This window comes from Stegastes partitus, unplaced genomic scaffold, assembly GCF_000690725.1.
Source record: "Stegastes partitus isolate 25-593 unplaced genomic scaffold, Stegastes_partitus-1.0.2 Scaffold1055, whole genome shotgun sequence".
Classification (NCBI taxonomy): domain Eukaryota; kingdom Metazoa; phylum Chordata; class Actinopteri; family Pomacentridae; genus Stegastes; species Stegastes partitus.
In genome coordinates, this window is record NW_007578786.1 from 153,505 (window position 1) to 171,059 (window position 17,555).

Below are 17,555 nucleotides of genomic sequence, written 5' to 3' on the forward strand. Positions count from 1 at the left end.
TAAAGTTCTTACTCTCCCCCCCGTTGGCCTTATTTCCAGAGCTGGACCTGAGGCAGAGGGAAGTTATTACCTCCAGATCAGTCCCTGTTCATCTGTCAGTGTCGGGTTTGTAAAATATCTCTGACATCTTGGCCTGCTTTCATCAAAAGAATAAGTTGATTTGTTTTTATTTAAAAAGAAGGTCTGATTATATTATAATTAAAGGCCAAAGCATTGAACATACAAGATACTTAAAACTCTTAGTTCATGGATATATTGCATAATAAGTATAATAAAGTAATATAACTATAGTAATATTGTGGGGTTGGGTATTGTGGCTGTTCAGTATCGTCCTGGACTCTTGTGTTTTTGTTCTTCTGGTGAACATGAGCCTGGATGGTGAATTTACCAACAAACCAGGAGAGAGCAACTGGTAGGTGGCTTCTGGAATACATCTAGCCACCTAAACTAACATGAAGTGTTATTTGTGTGCCTGCATGTGTGTTTACATATATATAACTGTGTTTCCCACGCAGCCTGCTTTCAGACACAAATAGCTGTGTAATACAAATCAGCCCTTTAGTTAATTAGCCAGCGCAGCCACTTGGGAACAAGTCACACACAGAGCCTCGTCTTGTTTGGCTCGACAACATTCGCAGCCGCTCACAAAGCCTCCTCCTTGCACGCTGTCCTTTCCCATTAACTATATAAGAGCTGTGCTCATGGCCCACAGGGGGAAACCCATCAGCCATAATTAAGCACGTCCTTAGCAAATTAAGGCGGCTGCTAAATCTTAGTAACGGAATTTGTTTTTTTCGTGAGGATTGGTGCTGCTGGATTATTTCAGGAATTTGAATCACGGTAGATTTTAATCCAAAATGTTCTTTCGTATATGAAGGAGAATCTTTTTCAGCACGCTCTGAATTATTTGACTCTTTCTCCGATGGGATCCCTGCCACTTGGTAGTCAGAGGTTGTGCGCCGTTCCACACTTCCCCCGGATGTTTCGATTGGCTGCTCTGATTAATTTCTGCAAAGAAAATACGCATCAAAATCGATCCGTCAGTCACCTGCCATTTTCACTTTAGTGATTAAAACGTGAACTATGTGGACTTTCCTTCAATATTAAATGCAGCAGGGAACTGAAAATTAAGCAAGTGGCCTGATCACCAGGGCTCCAGGTTCAGTGTGTGGCAGTTGGCTTGAGATGATTTGAAGAATTAAAAATATAATATAAACCTCTAAAGTACAATTTACACTGAAGTGATGTGAGCTTTACAGCATGTTCTGCGTCATGTTGTTTAGTCTTGATGCCGCTTCTTGTTACTGCAGCGTTTTGTTATGTCAGAAGAATTTAAACTTCCATAGATCCAGTTCCTAAATCCATCCATCCATCCATCCATCCATCCATCCATCCATCGCTTAATCCTCACTGGGGTCATGGGGGGCTGGAGTCTATCCCAGCTGACTCAGGGTGAAGGCAGGTTCACCTGGACAGGTAACCAGTCTATCACAGGGCTACACTTAGAGACAGACAACCAAGCACACTCACATTCACACCTACGGACAATTTACAATCACCAATTAACCTCAGCATGTTTCTGGACTGTGTGGGAGGAAGCCAGAGAACCCGGAGAGAACCCACGCTGCACGGGGAGAACATGGAGACTCCACGCAGAAAGATCCCAGGTGTCCTCACCGGGACGTGAACCTGCGACCTTCTTGTTGCGAGGCAATGATGCTAACCACCATCCTAAATGAACATGCGTTTAATGCAATTACTAACACGTGGCAAACGGCAAACCTGGAGACATGCAACTATTGGCTGGTTTCGAGGCTTGATGGTAAAATTCAGTGATATAGGATCCATACAAAATACAAACAGAGCGATAGAAATGAAGTGTCAGTCATGGCAGCTCATTATTGTCCTGAATTTTAGGATAATCTTCCCCCCACAAATTGCAATTGACCAAATTACAAGCTGACATCTTAAAACGTCTTGTTTTGTTCGACAAGCAATCCTAAGTTTACGATCATATGACACATAAAGAATCTTTACATGGAAGAAGACCGAAACCAGCAAATGCTTTGAATTTTTTTCCGATGTAAAATTAAATCATGGTGATTATGTAGCTCTGAGAATGTTTTAAACATTGCATTGTTTTAGGCAATTCCAATTCAGTTCATTTGAAACACTGCTCATTTGTACCTCGAGCGCTGCAGCCCAGATGTATGTTGTTTGGATTTTAGATGGTGCCACATGACTGTAATTCATTGTTAAGGTGACCTGTAGAAGGATCTGTAATCATAATCCATCTCTCCTCCCACATCAGGCTGTGTTCTCTCTGCAGTGCTGTACAGGCCGTAGAAAGTCAGTCTGCATGCTATCCAGGGGGATTTAAATGAACTCCTGTATTTCAAAGAACCACTTCAAAGCTCAGCCAACTGCAGTATACAATATACAGTATACCATACAGCATCATCTCGTTTCTTCTCTCCTTAAAAATGGCTCCTTCTTTGCCTGCAGATTTAAGAGTGTGTGCACAGAAACACACAGAAACGCCGCCCAGTGGGTTTTTATTATTGCCGGCTTCTCGGCTTAATGATGCCAGTGCTGCTGCCCTCCCATCACTTTGAGTCATGTGGTTTCCTCTTGGGGTGAAGGACTATAAACACACTGAAAATGTTTCCCTCTTTTGTCTCTTCTCTCATTCAGTCTCTGCTCTCTACGTCCTCCCATCTCTCCTTGCTTTTGTTCTTTCTCAGTTGTTCGTCTTGGATCTGTCCTGTGCCAAGGCAGATTAAGAGCCAACATAGATCAATATAACACTTGCTAAATTTGTAATTGTTTTATGGTGTGTGGAAGAAAAGGGGAGTATAATGAGGGAAATACTTTCACCATTTAATGATTGCCGTTTGGGTAAAAATTAGTCATCCATTAGAGGAGTTGTTGTTGTTGTTGTTGTTGTTTAAATTGAACTGCCTGAACTAGCCAACACCAGACAGACTAGTTTCATCTACATCCCTCTCTTGACTTATCAGAAAATAAACTAAATCGTTGCATCACATCGTAATTTCAAATTACATACTTATTGTTGTAAGTCTTTCCAGGAACTATCCATAAATGTGTCTCTTCTCCAACACATCAGCCAAAATCAAGCATTTCAGACTTGCAGGGATGAGTTTTCTCAGAACGGTCTGCTCAACAAATTGAGCTGCAGCCATCAGTGATGATGATAGGCTGCTGCTGCTGCTGCTGCTGCTGCTGCTACCTGCTGCCAATGTTATTGACACCTCTCTGCTGTGGGACTGTTCATTCTGCCCAACCTGCCCAGTCAGCACAAAAAGTTCCTGTGAGTCAGCGAAACTCTCGGCAACGCTGACAGACCGGTCAGCGGGCTGGCTAGATGGTTTCATGATATAGTGTCTGACGCATGGGGTAGAAAATTTTCACCTCACTTTTGACAGCAGCCTGATAAGGCGGCTACATCATGTGGTGAACCGAACTGGATCATACGCAAGATGTGCTCAGGTGATCCGCTTGCAGCTTGTCAAAATTTCCATGACAGAAAGTACATTTTAGGTCGTTCACCCGTGACAGCTGTGATTGTTGCAGCCCCATGAATACCTGTTGGCTCAGGCATCAAAATAGAATAAACAGAAAATCAGTAACTTTACAGTCGATATGTTGACACAGTCAAAAATTCAAGGCGGATACGAGATGTGTCGGAAAAGTTCCAGGACTGGTGTCACAAAAGATAGATTTCAAATCCACACTACAAACTACCAGTTTTCTCCTTCCCATTAATCCCCCTGGAGTCTAACCACTTCTCCAGCCTTCTCTTCACGCCGCCATGCACTCCTGGAAGGATTCTTCAGGATCCTCTGCAGCTCCGTCGTCACAGCCATCTTGATGTCGTCCACGTCTTCTAAACAGGTCTCCTTGATGACCCCCTTGAGCTTGGGGAAGAGGAACCAACCCCACAGAGCCAGGTGGGGTGAGTAGGGAGGTTGCTCCAGCACAGAGATGTTCTTCTCAGCAGGAGCTGTGGGATGCTCAGGGCGCTGTGAGCAGGTTGTCATGGTGAAGCAGCCTCCACTGGTCCTGACACAACTCTGCCTCTTCTGAACGAAGCAAACGCTGCAGGATCTCTCTGTAGACGTGCTGGTTGATGGTCTGAAGGGGAAAACTGGTAGTTTGTAGTTAGGGTTTGAAATGCATCTTGTGTGACACCAGTCTTGGAACTTTTCTGAAACACCTCGTCTGAGTAAAATGTGCCTAAAACTAGCTTCAGGAATTTCAAGGACAATGAGATGTTGTGTTTTCATATTCACCATCTCGTAGATTCATGATGCTGTAAGATGGGAGGTGTGATCAAGATGTTCAAGACGAACCTTAACTGTTTCCAATTTGGCCACGATTCCCGTTAGAATAGTCTTCTTGTGCTCTCAGGCCTCCTGCTACGTTTCAAAGCTCCCTGCAAGTCTGACATGGAAACTCTTGGAGTCGATTCTCATCTTGGGGAAGAGGAACAATTTGACAAATCTGCTGAGATGTTCAGGATGGGGAGTGATGCCACAGAAAAATAGTGTTTTTTAAGACATTGTCAGTGGACACACCGTTAGCACAATGTCATGTCCCCCTGTGCAGGTTGTTCGCGCTGAATGTTCTCCCTCAGGGGCCTCAGAATGCACAACTCAGTCCAACCCTGGGGGAAAATTCACGGTGCACAGCCCTGTGAATGTCAAAGCAAAAACGTGGCAGGAGCATTGCTGCACAGGAAGAGCACTTTAAAGAGGATAGAGACCAAATTTAAATCAGGTACAGTTTTAGCTTTTTATAGACTGAACTTCTTGATCACACCTTATACAACCGAATGTACTAAAGTTAATCCACAATACAAGCGTCCCACATGACCAAACAGTAATATTAAGATCTATTTTATTTGGACACACCTGAAACAGGATCTTCTTTTGGATACTGGTTGAGTGCAGGAGGATGTTTTTAAGTTTTTTTGACATTTGAAGGAAGTAAGATACTTAAATCTAAAGCAGCTGAATGCAAAACACAACATTCCCTCAAAAAAGGTGCCTTATATCATTCAGAAGTTCAAAACTCTGATGATGTGCAGTCAGATCTAAACAGATCAGTCGTAGTCATAAATTATAAATGAGTAGCTTTCCAGAAAGGAGTATGAGAACCTGAAATGTGAATGTCATGAGTCATATCAGCCACAGACTGTTGTTAAATGTATACGATGTACCGTATGCTGGGAGTCGGTAACAGCAGAGCTTCTATACGGTTCTATCCGCAGAGCCTGAGCTGCCTTGTCTTTCCTCATTTGTTCTGGTCAGTTCTGCTCAGCTCAGTAGCCGTTTCATACGACTGGAGGACTGTATTACAGAGCAGGAATGTGCTCAGACATCGGATCCATTCAGACTGTGAAGGCAGGTTTGACCATTGGCCAGAATTAAAGACACAACTCTGGATGTTTCCAGAGAACGAAGCACGGTATCAGAAAGCCTGAGCCACGCTGAGCAGCACTTCACTGTCCTGCTCTTACATGCAGTAAGTCTAGGAGTGTATTACGCAGACAACAAGTTTGCAAATGAACTGATTTTTATAAGCTGAGACGGTGTGAAGTGTGACATCGTTAAACTGACTGCTGTCGGGATGATGAATGATTTCAATTTCTGATATAATGAAAAACCAACCGGTTACGGCCGCGGTGCTCTACTTCACTCTGTTTGCACAGGTTTTTTTTTTGAATGGCCAGAATGTATTCCCAGTAGATGTGACAGAATAGAGTTTGTTTGTGCTTGTGTCACTCTGGTTTGAACCTCACTTTGTATGTCCTCACTGGTACAAACAGTCCCAACACAGAATCTATCAAGTGAAGTCTACTATCATATACCAGTCTGTCCTTTTTGTGTCACCTTTCTTTTTTTCCCCCAATATTTCGACGCCTTTGCGAGCTTCAAATTTATTCAGAACCACGTTATGGTGGATATTTCAGGAGGTGTTTCTAAAGCACCTTGTATATTTGAAGGCGACTGACAGAGCGGTGAACGGTGCAGCGATCCAGTCAGGTGAAGGAGAAATTCATGTCTGAAGAAAGAAAAGGCTGTCAGTCATCTATTATTCAGCCTGTTTGAAAATGCTCATTGTGGAAATATCTAGATATCAGGACTGTTTTGGTTGCCTACAACGTGTTTTGTGGATGTTTGTGAAAGTTCAGAGGTTATGTCCCCGTAGTGTCTCGTCCTCGTAGCTCAGACAGCTGAGATGCGGCCGGAGATCTTTTATTTGTTGTAGAGAAGCTGCTGTGTGTGAAGAAGGCCCTGCAGTGCAAAGTTGAGCTCAGCACAGGTTTCCTCGCTGTCTGTAATTACTTTCATGCAAGCCTGAGGGAAAGTCTGAAGATGTGTCTAATTAGAATCAAGTGAGAGCTGCTAAAAGAAAAAAGCCCCGACTCTGGAAAAACACAACGTCCACACAGCTTTCATTCAGACTCACTCCCATGTACTGCATGTAATGAAACCATGTGTTTCTGTTCTGCCTGTTGTCTCAGCTCTGTCTGCTTTAGATGCAGCAGCAGCGTAATGGTGAAGATCTCGTAGACTAGTGGTCAAAGAAGCTCCTCAGCCCGGTCCTGTTTACAAGTCACTCCTCTGAAACACTTGTGTTATTACAGAGAAAGGTGTAAAACCACTAAACTTATTACCACATCACCTGAGGCACGTTGTTTTTACAGCAGTATTTCCAAGCCTCTCAGATCTTCAGCGTGGTTACCGTTTTCACGAGATCTGAGTAGCATTTTCAGAACAAATGGATCTCAGGCACCTACGAAGAGTGGACCCAAATAGTTGGCCCGACAATTAACCTTTTAATTTTAAATTTTATTTGAATGAAAATGTCATAAATATTCAACATCTGCCATTTTCTTCCATCCAGAGGAAATGACGGTGAAATGTGCTGGGCTATTTAATGGGTCCTGGTATGGACACTGCCCGAGGTACCGTCTATGAAAACACCAGAAGATCAGAACTGAACACATAAAGAATAAAACTGTTTGATTATAATCAAATGATAGCTTTGCTACTTAACATTTCTCAACAAAAAGAGAACAGCATGTCAGACATAAACCATAATGGGTAGTTTGTTTTTTTTTCAAACTTTGCCTTGAGTTTTTCCCCTCTGGGGATCAATAAAGAATTATCTTTTCTTATTAGTGAGATTGGCCAGTTTTCTGTCTGTTCTTCTTTCGATCAAACAGCATTTTGCTTCAATAGGAACATGATATAATAATGAGGAGGTGCTGTTCTTGACTGGAACACTATGGTTTACAAGACACTGACTTAATTATCAAACATATAGTGTTGAATTTATTAGTAATTAACTATAAATGATGTAGGAGTATTTTTTAAAGCTAGCTTTAAAGGGGCAAAATGAATCCAAACAATAACCTTTTTTTTTGGTAGAAAAATGCAATAACAAAATATCTCAGTGTGTTATTTGGTTTGGAATAAAGATGAAGGTCTCTGTAAGACCTACATCTCTGTGAGACCTACATCTCTGTGAGACCTACATCTCTGTGAGACCTATGTCAGTGCCTCTCTGCCAATCAGCAGAGCTAAAAGATCTGACCTTCAGCTGAACCTAAACGCTGACCTCTGTCAACATGTTTGTTCCTGATGCTGGGCCGTGGGTTTGCACTTGTGCACTTTTGGGGTTGGAATCAAGAAAAGCGAGTTTAATGGCAGTTGCTTTGTGTTCACATCAGTTTTGTTATGAAGGTCAGTACACCTGTTTTTAAACCTTGCAATGTTCAGATGCGTGTGAGAGAAAACTAGCGATCCTGGTCACTCGGCTGACCAATGCTGGCATGTGATTTACGGAGATAAAATGATAATTTCCCTGCTGCACCATCCCCCTTAACAAATTTGAGCAGATCCCCCCACAGCCCACAGTGGTCCACCAAGTCTTGAGTCTTCATGAGAAAGTTGTCCACGTACAGATTTTACACCTCCCCATAAACCCCCTCCGTTCCCTTTTTTTTCTCCTCTCCCATCATTCTCTTCATTGTCATGGTAATGGGCTCCACCATGCGTGACCAAAACGGTCAACTTAATTGATGAAAAAGAGATCAGCGAGCGGGGAGTGAGGAGGGGGTTTGCATATATCAGACGTGAAGGATTTTCATTCACTGAAGGCTCAAGGAATACATTAAGACACTTGAAGACACTTGGAAGGGAGCTCTGGCGTCTATATGCTATCAGGTTGCCTGGCATGACTCGATGTCTGCAAGTGCCAGCTCCCATCTGTTTGCTCAATCAAGAACCTGCACACTTCAACACACTCGAGTGGAGTTCTGCATCAGTAACAGTCTTGACCTGTGGCAGTACAAGCCTTTATGAATGATTGTTTTAGATATTTATATGAAATAATGGAATAGTCATTGTTGTCAAGGTATAGTGATGCTGATATTCTCTACGTTGCCTGCACCACCCAAGCTCATTGATACTGAAGACATAAATATTTAAAACCAGGGTATACATTTTTAATTTCATTTTTATTTAAGTAGGTAAAATAGTTTCATGATGCAGCGGTAGCTTTCACCAAACAGGTAAACCTGGACTAAACAGCAGGTCGGTCTCCTCAAAATGATTTCATATGCAACTCAGCTGCTTTTTAATAATGTTTTAAGGGGAGTATTTCTTTCTCCCAAACTTACATATGTTTGTCTTTCTTTCCTTTAACTTTTCAACTGTTGCAGCCCACTGTTCAGCCAGTCAGTCATATACGGTCGTGACTCGATAATCCGACACTAAATGTAAAACCTTCTTTTATGTCGGATATCAAGGCTGTCGGATTGTCAAGATGGAGGTCCAGATACAAGGAGGGCTTGATGCTGGAAGACTCATTAGTTGTTCATTGTTGTTCATAGTTGTTGTAATAACTAGTGTTTTGTTAGAACACTACACATCGCTGGATTTCAGCCTAATTGACCGGTGCGTTTGTTCCAGCCACTTCCACCCCGGGGCAGCGCTCTGACGGGGTGGAAGTGTCCAGAACACACAGGCAGTACTTGGCTGCTGATGCCGGTTTAGTTACAGCTCTGTTTACACCATCGGTGGCGGCGGCGGTGGCAGAGTGGCGGGCAAGATACGTTCCACCGTCACCACCGTACAAGTCGCATTTAATTGAAAATGTGAACGAATCGCAAAAAAATCAGATTTCACAAAAGAATCCTCATTGAGCATCAAGTCCTGCAGTGTGAACGTAGCAATCTGTCGGATAACAAGGTTTTCACATTGTTAAGGGTCCGATTATTGAGTCACGACTGTGTTCGTTGGTATGGGACCCAGAAATTGGAAGAGAAGCCCTCAGAGATGTCGTGAACGGGTTTTAAACCAAACCATAACATGGCGACGACTCTCCCACTATGATTAGGGTTGAACCTGTACTGCTGAAATCCAGCTACACTCTAAAGTGTGTTCTGGTGTTCAAAACACACTTTTATACTATTATCAGAGTCGGTGGCATTTAATTTAGGGAATAAACTAATAATACAGGGGAGATGACCTGCACCAACAGTAACTGCCTCAGGCCGTGCAGTGCAGCACAGAGAAACTGTGAGCATTGAATTTTTTAGTCTCTGCAACATGTGCCAGTACTTAAGTCACAGATTTCCCCACAAAGAGGACACAACTAACCAGAATGATGGAACTGCCGGTAGGAGACTGGTGTTTATTTCTCAGTTTTAACAATGAGTCTCTCCCATTTGATGTTAGAGCTACGAGACAAGAAAAGAAGAAGAATAATCACTGATGTGTGATCGGATTCTGAAAATGCAGTGTTTTCAGGGCTGGTTTGTCACAGATAAGAAGTGGAGTACCTGGAGTGAAAAGCTGGAAGCAGCACAGAGGGGAACATGTTGGGATGAATACTGGATAATGGTCCACTGGTCTCTCCTGCAATCATTTCTAATGTTAGAATAATTGTTTGCAGAAAAAGCGGCAGAAATAGTTCAAGCAGTGGGAAGTCTGCAAAACCATTAGACCATCTAACAAGCTGTTCTAACGAAGACTGACTGGAGCCCGGTGGCGTGAAAGCTGGAAAATTAGAAATACTGACACTAACAGTGGCGTGTAACCAATTTAATAAGTCCGGTTACTGTGTGGTAATGGAGCCTTTGATAGCAGTTGGCAAGGTCACGAGTAAATGTTAGAGCATCTGCAAAAGTAAACATAATGTACTAAGCAGTGGAGATACTGTTGCTGTTAAGTTGTGGCATATCTCTCATAGCCCGGAGTGCTCATATTTGCTTTTCAAATATTCAACAAGGCATGTCACTGTTAACGTTATCAAACCCTTTAAAACACTAGAACGCTCTGTAGTCTGTGGACAAGCTCTCTTTGCATACAGCCAGCAGCGGTGGTGGACAGGTGCTACGTCTGGCCGCGGAGAGGCAGGTGTGTGTGTGTTTGTGTGAGTTCTGAAGGCTTACGCTAGCAGCTCACCTTTCTGCAGCGAGGCTAGAGTTTCAACAGAAGGCGTCGGCCAACTGCAAGGAAAGGACAAAACCTAAAGAGAGTAATCGCCTCCCTGTTGAATAGCGAGGAGGGCTGACGATAAACAACATTATCCGACCTGCAGATGGCCCCTTACGCTCCTTATACACGGCTAATGTCAAAGCTCTCAGCTGTTTCAGAATAAAACGAAGCGGTATCCTTTGCCAAGAAGGAGGCTAAACGGGATTTTGGGTGTTTTACTGTGTTTATTCAGTCATAGCTTGTTTCAGTTCACTCTAAAGAAAGTTATCCTAAAGCAGTGACAGATTTAATCCAGGCTGATGTGACTCAGTGACTCAGTGGTTCTCTTATCGAGTCCCGACCCCCCAGGATCACCGAGTCGGTGCCTGTGGGTGGAGCCTCTGTTGCTAGGCGACATCCTCAACACACGGTGTCATGTGACATTTTGATAAGCGATGTGACATTCTGATTAGAACGTCAAAGTCAAATGTGCGATAGGAGAGGCACAGATCTACACAGGGGTCGGTGGAGGTACAAACTAAACCTAAAAACCTCGATGCGACGTATGAAATCAGTCCAACGCTCCCCTCTCCTCCCACAGTCCCCTTCCCCTGACCCAATCATTAATAATAACAGGTTATTCCTGTACAGCTGGTGGCATCACTGCTCCTCTACACTGAGCACACGTTAAGGTTTTCTCTCATTTGGATCTCTGCTTTTTGAAATATTCAGTGTATGTGCAGTCATTCATATATTCAGTGATCTGAAGCTGGTTCCTGCAGATTCTCAGTGAAATCACACAAACTTGATCTATTTATTTACTGGGGCAGCGTAACACATGACCAAAAAAAAAATCAGAAGAGGCCAGATTGTATTTTCTAAATAAAAACAAGCACTTATTTTGCTTCTGTAGTTACTGAAACAAGTTTTTTTTTTATGCAATGTCGTGACAGAGCCCGACACGACAAGGAGAAACAGAGGCGTCACAGTCAATGACATTAAGATGACTTAGTTTAGAGGTTCTGATGTTGTGCATGCTGACCCACTAGGTTATTATTTCCAGTTTTGCATGTTTTACATGCAGATACAATTGCAGATTTATAGTAAGTCTCAATCATTTGTTCCAGAAGGTTGAGGTTAGAACAAAACAAGCTTAATATTTACAGCTTAAATAAAGTGTTGGCAGGCGACGTTGATCTTTGTTGGCTTGCTAATCAAGCTAGTTGGCTGAAAACTCTGCCTCTGTCTGAATAAAACAAGAAACGAGGGTTATCTGTAAAATGGATTTTAAATGCAGGTGATGTAGCAGGTACACGTCCCTGAGCCCTGAAATCTCTGGACACGGACTCCCTCTCCTCACAAATCCCGTTTTAACCCTTATATTCTACTATAAAGGAAACTATTCACAACATGAAGAGAACATCAATGTGACATCTGAAAACACAGACCAAGATCAGGGTTAAGACGGGGACTGTTCGTTTAGTTGTGATGGTCAAGATGAGGGTCTGGACTTTTAAAAACAGAAGGTTGAACATTTCTCTCAGACGATGAGAATACTTCCCCAACCTTGTTATGTTTTGCTGTTGCTAATGAAAAGAGAAGAAATCTTTTATTTAGGGCAGCTACACAATTAGATATTAGATTAAGTGCTCGACTGCAGGTGATGATTAGTCCGCTGATTAAACTGCAGAATATTTTCTCAAATCATGGTTTGATCTATAAAGTACTTACAAAGAAATTTCCATCACAAGTTTTTTTAAAACTCAGGAAAAAAAGAGTAGAACACAAGAGGAGGAGAAAGAAGTTTAGTTTAATATCACATAGCTTCAGGTGAGAATTGTTTATTGATTATTGGGTTGGTCAACAGATTTGTCTTTTCCTGATTGAAGCTCCTGAAGTTTCATTAGACAGATAAAATGCAGCATTGACGTGACAAAATATTGTCAAAGCGCTGCATCTTCACGATCCACTGTTGTTTGGTAGCGTTAGTTCTGTGTTGATGCTCCTGTCTCTTATAAAACAGAACAGCCTGGAGACAGTGACTGCCTTCAGCTGATGTCAGTGGTGATGCCTCAGCGCCTGAGTTCTCTGTCACCGACCTGTCTGAAGCCTGAGCCTCTCAGAACAACTGTTTCCCTTCCTGGCCGCTGGGAGTCGAGCACTCGGTCTACCTCGGCTCACTGTGTGTGGTTACTGGTGACCCTTCCTTGGCATTCCAGCCATTCCCCTGGTACCTGGGAACTGGGCTGTTCTCCTCCAGCCGGGTATTTTTAGGTCCTAAGAAGCAGCTGCCTGTGTTTCTGTCTGCACAGACAGCCCAGCCGTCTGCTGACTGAAAAATGTGGTGAGGCTGAAGAGACAACAAAGAATGTTTGTAATGGTGCTGCTTCTTCAGTCGGCCACTTTCTGGGATTATGGAGACTTAGGCTGAGACAGGTGTAGTTCTGTGTAATTACAACAGTGATGGTGTGAGGCGGTGATGTAGTCTGTGTTCACTCTGCTCGGCTGCAAAGCAGGCAGCTCGTCTCTCAACAACAACAACCCTCACGTTTTAATGATACTGAGTCATGTTGGCCCTGAGGTTTTTGTGCTCTCCGGTTCAACGGCAGAGAGTGAGATAAGAGCCGGTGGAGTGCAGCAGCTCTTCAGAGCCCCATTATTTCTAGTAGCTGAGTCTGACGTATCAGCACAAACTCCGTTCAATTCATTCCCCTAAATGTTATCACAACTCTCACACGTAACAAAAGCAGCTAAATGCCAAGTGCTCCAACGAGAAAACACGATTGGTCCTTCAGGTTTATCATTTTTACCAAACCATCATTTAGACAGTTGCCTATGAGATACCAAGCAGACCACCGGACCACGCCGATGCAGATCGTGTAATGATAAATGAAGTGTGTCCTCTCCTCTTTTAGAGCAGATACTGAGGATAAAAAAGTACACAACTTCCAGGTTCTAAATGGTTCTGACACACAGGGATGCCCAGTGGAAAGTAAACAACAATCGCAGAACAGAACGAAGCCAAACAAAAGAACAAGAGGGGTGCAAACGGGTCGGTTTCAAAGGGAGAGAGGTTAGGAGCTTGGAGACGGCTGATTTGAAATGCATCCTGGGTAGACCGGCCAGTTACACTCATACATAGTCATAAGACGCAAAACCCAAACTCCAAGATGAGCATAAGTCAGACTTCCAGCAGTCAGTGGGACATGTCCAGAACACACCCACACACTGCTGATAACACACATTCACTGAGATACGGATGTTCTGAAAATGAGTTTTACTTATTTGAACACGAGTCTGAATGCTTTCTCACAATCTTTTTTTATTTTTTTTTCTCTGGGGATTCTCCAAACACACAAATATGCCATGATACCAGTTTTTGTTTGTTTTTTACATCCAGGGAGGCAGGAAGACGTCACATGAGAGACACTGACTGATGTGATCAGATACTAAATTTAAAAAATACATATTTTTGTAAGCTGTGATGATGGACTGTTTGCCTCATGCACTGATGACCAGCCGGGATGTTATTACGTCGTCTGTGACAGACTACATTTAGCCAAATAATGTACAAGGTTAAACAAGACCTGGTCCTGGGGGATACCAGTTTAAGCCAGTAAGGCTTTATAATTACAATCAGCTGAGACACAAAACAATAATTTTCTATTTTGACTGCAACTCATTTGTCAACTACATTCACGTTTGGCTCTTATGTCTAATACTACACATCCTCAATGATCCCTTGTCTTTGTCTTAGACGTTGTTGTCAGAGGTTTTTAAATCTGAACAGATTTTATTTTTACTGCAACCGAAGTGTTTGTTGAACCCAGAAAACGTCTCAAACTCAAACAAGAGTGATACTGAGGCGGCACCTGACATCACTCGTTTTAACTTTATCATGTTGGTTTGCCGTTTCTCGATTCGGTGCTAACAGAAGGTGTGTGTGTGATTTATTTGTGTCTTGGCAGGGGGAGAAAAATGCTGGCTTTGACGTGCTCTATCACAACATGAAGCATGGCCAGCTGGCAACCAAGGAGCTCGCCGAGTTTGTCCGGGAGAGGTAAGGCTTGTGTGTATTTGTGAATATCTGTGTGGGAGGTGGTGCGAGTGATGGGACTCAGGTGTAGAAATTCTCCATTCTCGACTCCGTGCACTTGGAAGGAAAGACGAGAGATTGTGCCAAGGTTGGGTGAAATGCTCAGAGATTATAAATGAACTGTTTAGGATTTCATCTCTGGCTGTGTCTAACAAGGTTTCAGTGATTTATTCTGTTTCAAAGTCCCGTCAGCAGAATGCAGATTGTGGAGCAGATGACTTACACAAGTCTGTCGTTGTTTGACCTGCTGGAGTTGTCCCTTCGCTCCGACCTTTGACTCCCGTCCTCACTAACGTGCTACTCGAGGTGCACATCAGCCTGACCACCGTATGGGGACGATGTCTGAGTTTCCTGCAGAGCTCACATATATATTTACTGGAGTTTAAGTCTCACAAACAGTTTCATCATCTCAGCTGACAGTTAGCTAAACGCCTTCTCTTCATCTGGCAGGCGTGTCAGATTTTTGATTTCTCTCCGTTTATTTATTCTTAGTGTTTGAAGTGGTTTGAAGGATGGTGTCTGTTTTTCTAGATTTTTTTTTTTTAAGCCAAAAGAGCAAAAGTGTAAGAGAGTGTTTATCTCTAATATAAGCTGAAAATGCAGCACAACTGTCTAACTCCCTACCTGATCCCGTTTGTAGCATTAAATTAAGTTGCAGCGTTTGGAATCGGTTTCTCTCAAAGACTAAATACTTTCAAGGTTTTCCTAAGCGCTTATTGTNAGTAGGAAGGTATTTCCAAATTCTTCTAACCTTCTAGATCAGGGGTCGGCAACCCATGGCTCCAGAGCTGCATGCGGCTCTTTCATGCGTCTGCTGCGGCTCCTTGTGGCTTTGGAAAATAAATGAGTATTTAATTTAAATTCATTTTTTTCAGTTCGTTAGATTTCAAAATGCAATTCTGAATTTGAAGATTATGGTGATCTTGTAACATTAAAATAAAACGTGTTTAGTTTTTTTTTTTTGACGCTCAAAATGTGCACTCGCCGATGTGCGACACCCACCGGCATGCGCAGTGTTGCCAACTTGGCAACTTTCCAAATCCTCTTGGCGACTTTTTTTTTTGTCAAAAGTGACTAGCGACAAATCTAGCGACTCTTTCTGGTGTTACTGGAGACTTTTATAGTGTTTTGGAGACTCTGACGTGAAAACACGTATCGTTGTGCCGCTCCTGTCCTCAGTGAGCAGCCGTGCTGCCGTGAGCGCCTCCCGTCCTAAAGCGCTCACAGGCGGTCAGCAGTCTGGTCAGCAGTCCAGCTGCAGGCAGCAGGACAACCAGACGGCATTTTGACTTTGCTGCAGGTGGATAATTTAAGTTCGGCTTTTTATTTTATAAATACAAGGAGGATTCAAATAGACAATATTTTATTTGAAAGTAACCTGTAACCCAGCGTCTTTCATTTCAGAGTTCAAAATGTTTTTGTTGCATGCAGAAATAAAATTTTGTTTTCTCTGTAGCTTTTCATTGATTTTAGAAATGCAACAGACTATAGTTTTTTTTATACATAGCATTAACGTAAAAACGATATATGGTGTCTGTTATCTTCATTTTAGATGCCAAAAGGGTTTTGTGGCTCCCGGTGTTTACTTTTCTGTGGGAAACGGGTCCAAATGGCTCTTTGAGTATTGAAGGCTGCCGACCCCTGTTCTAGATTATAAAAGTACTTTATTTTTTGCCTGACGATTTTTAGCAGGTTTCTAAAGTTCTGACTCGGGTTACTCATGCAAGCAAAGTAAGTCGTGTCGACCTAGACAGGAAACGGCTGTAAATTGTGAAACAAGTCATGCAACGGACAGAGTATTGGTTTTAATCTGAGAGAAAATGATTCTACTTCTTTCTTTGCTTTGTTTTAGATTATTTTGGGGCATTTTTACTCATTTATCGTGAATGGCAATGAAGAGAAACAGGAAATTTGGGCATAGAGAGCAGTTGGAATGAATCAATAGTCTGATCTTAATTTTAACTTTATCAGATGTGATAATCAAATGCATTTCTGAGACCCTCTTACTGTACACACTGGACTGAATCAAGTCATCTGCATAAAATCTGCCAGTAACAGCTGTCTTTTCAATCTGCAAAGTCTACATTAGCTGGCAGGAATTTACCACCCTGGTTCTATGTGTAAAATGTTGTTTTAAAAAGGATTAATCATTTTAATGGTAGAATTGCCATCTTTGTTATACGTGCAGTGCAAAAGGAGAGAGCTCGACACACGTAGTGGTAGCATGTAATTGGCTCAGTCAATTACAAAACTAAAAGTGTGGATAGTTTGTTGTGTTAAACACTCTGTGCACTAATTAGCAGCGAGGACGCTGAGGGGACTAATGAGGTTCCCACAGGAGTTTGTGCTCTCACAGCTGGAAGTTAATGCACACAGAGCGCCCTGTCAGAGCAGCGATATAATCCTGACATTGATTCAGAACGCCTGTGCACATTCCTCGCTGGGGAAATTCACTTATCTGCTCGGACAGCAGCGGACAACAAATCAGCGGTCAGGAAATGAAACGGAGGCGCTGTGGGTAAAATAGTGTGTGATCCCGCGGCACGGACGCACGGCAATTGTGTTGATAAATTTCCTCCGTGTGTCTCTCTGTCCACTTTCCTGAAAGGTCATTTTGATATATGAAACACTCAATTAAAGTACCGGAACAACTCTCCGGTTGCATTCTCAAGGTTTCTCTGTTATTGCACCCAACATCCACTACCTTCGTCACGGTACTCAGTTTAATGAAGATGTACTGTACGGCTAGATCTGGTTAGTTGAGTCTGAGCACGGAGGGTGTCTGTAGAAATAACATGGAGTTGACCTGACTGGCTGGAGGACCAGTGAGTGGAACACAGCAAACATCAGCGTGTGGCTGTTGGTCATTTAATCAATTAGTTGATCAACAAAATGGCTCTTTAGTGTAAATGTAATTAATTACTCAGTCAGGTAAAAGGCTGTTA

General features: G+C 42.7%; 1 protein-coding gene across 1 annotated transcript in view; it reads left to right on the top strand.

Moving 5' to 3' along the window:
* The window catches only part of fcho1 (FCH and mu domain containing endocytic adaptor 1), a 75,883-nt gene that overhangs the window by 21,126 nt on the left and 37,202 nt on the right, over positions 1 to 17,555 (top strand). The window contains exon 3 of the mRNA XM_008295529.1: positions 14,483 to 14,574. Coding sequence (XP_008293751.1) covers positions 14,483 to 14,574 — 92 coding nt within the window. The remainder of the gene's footprint in view (positions 1 to 14,482; positions 14,575 to 17,555) is intronic.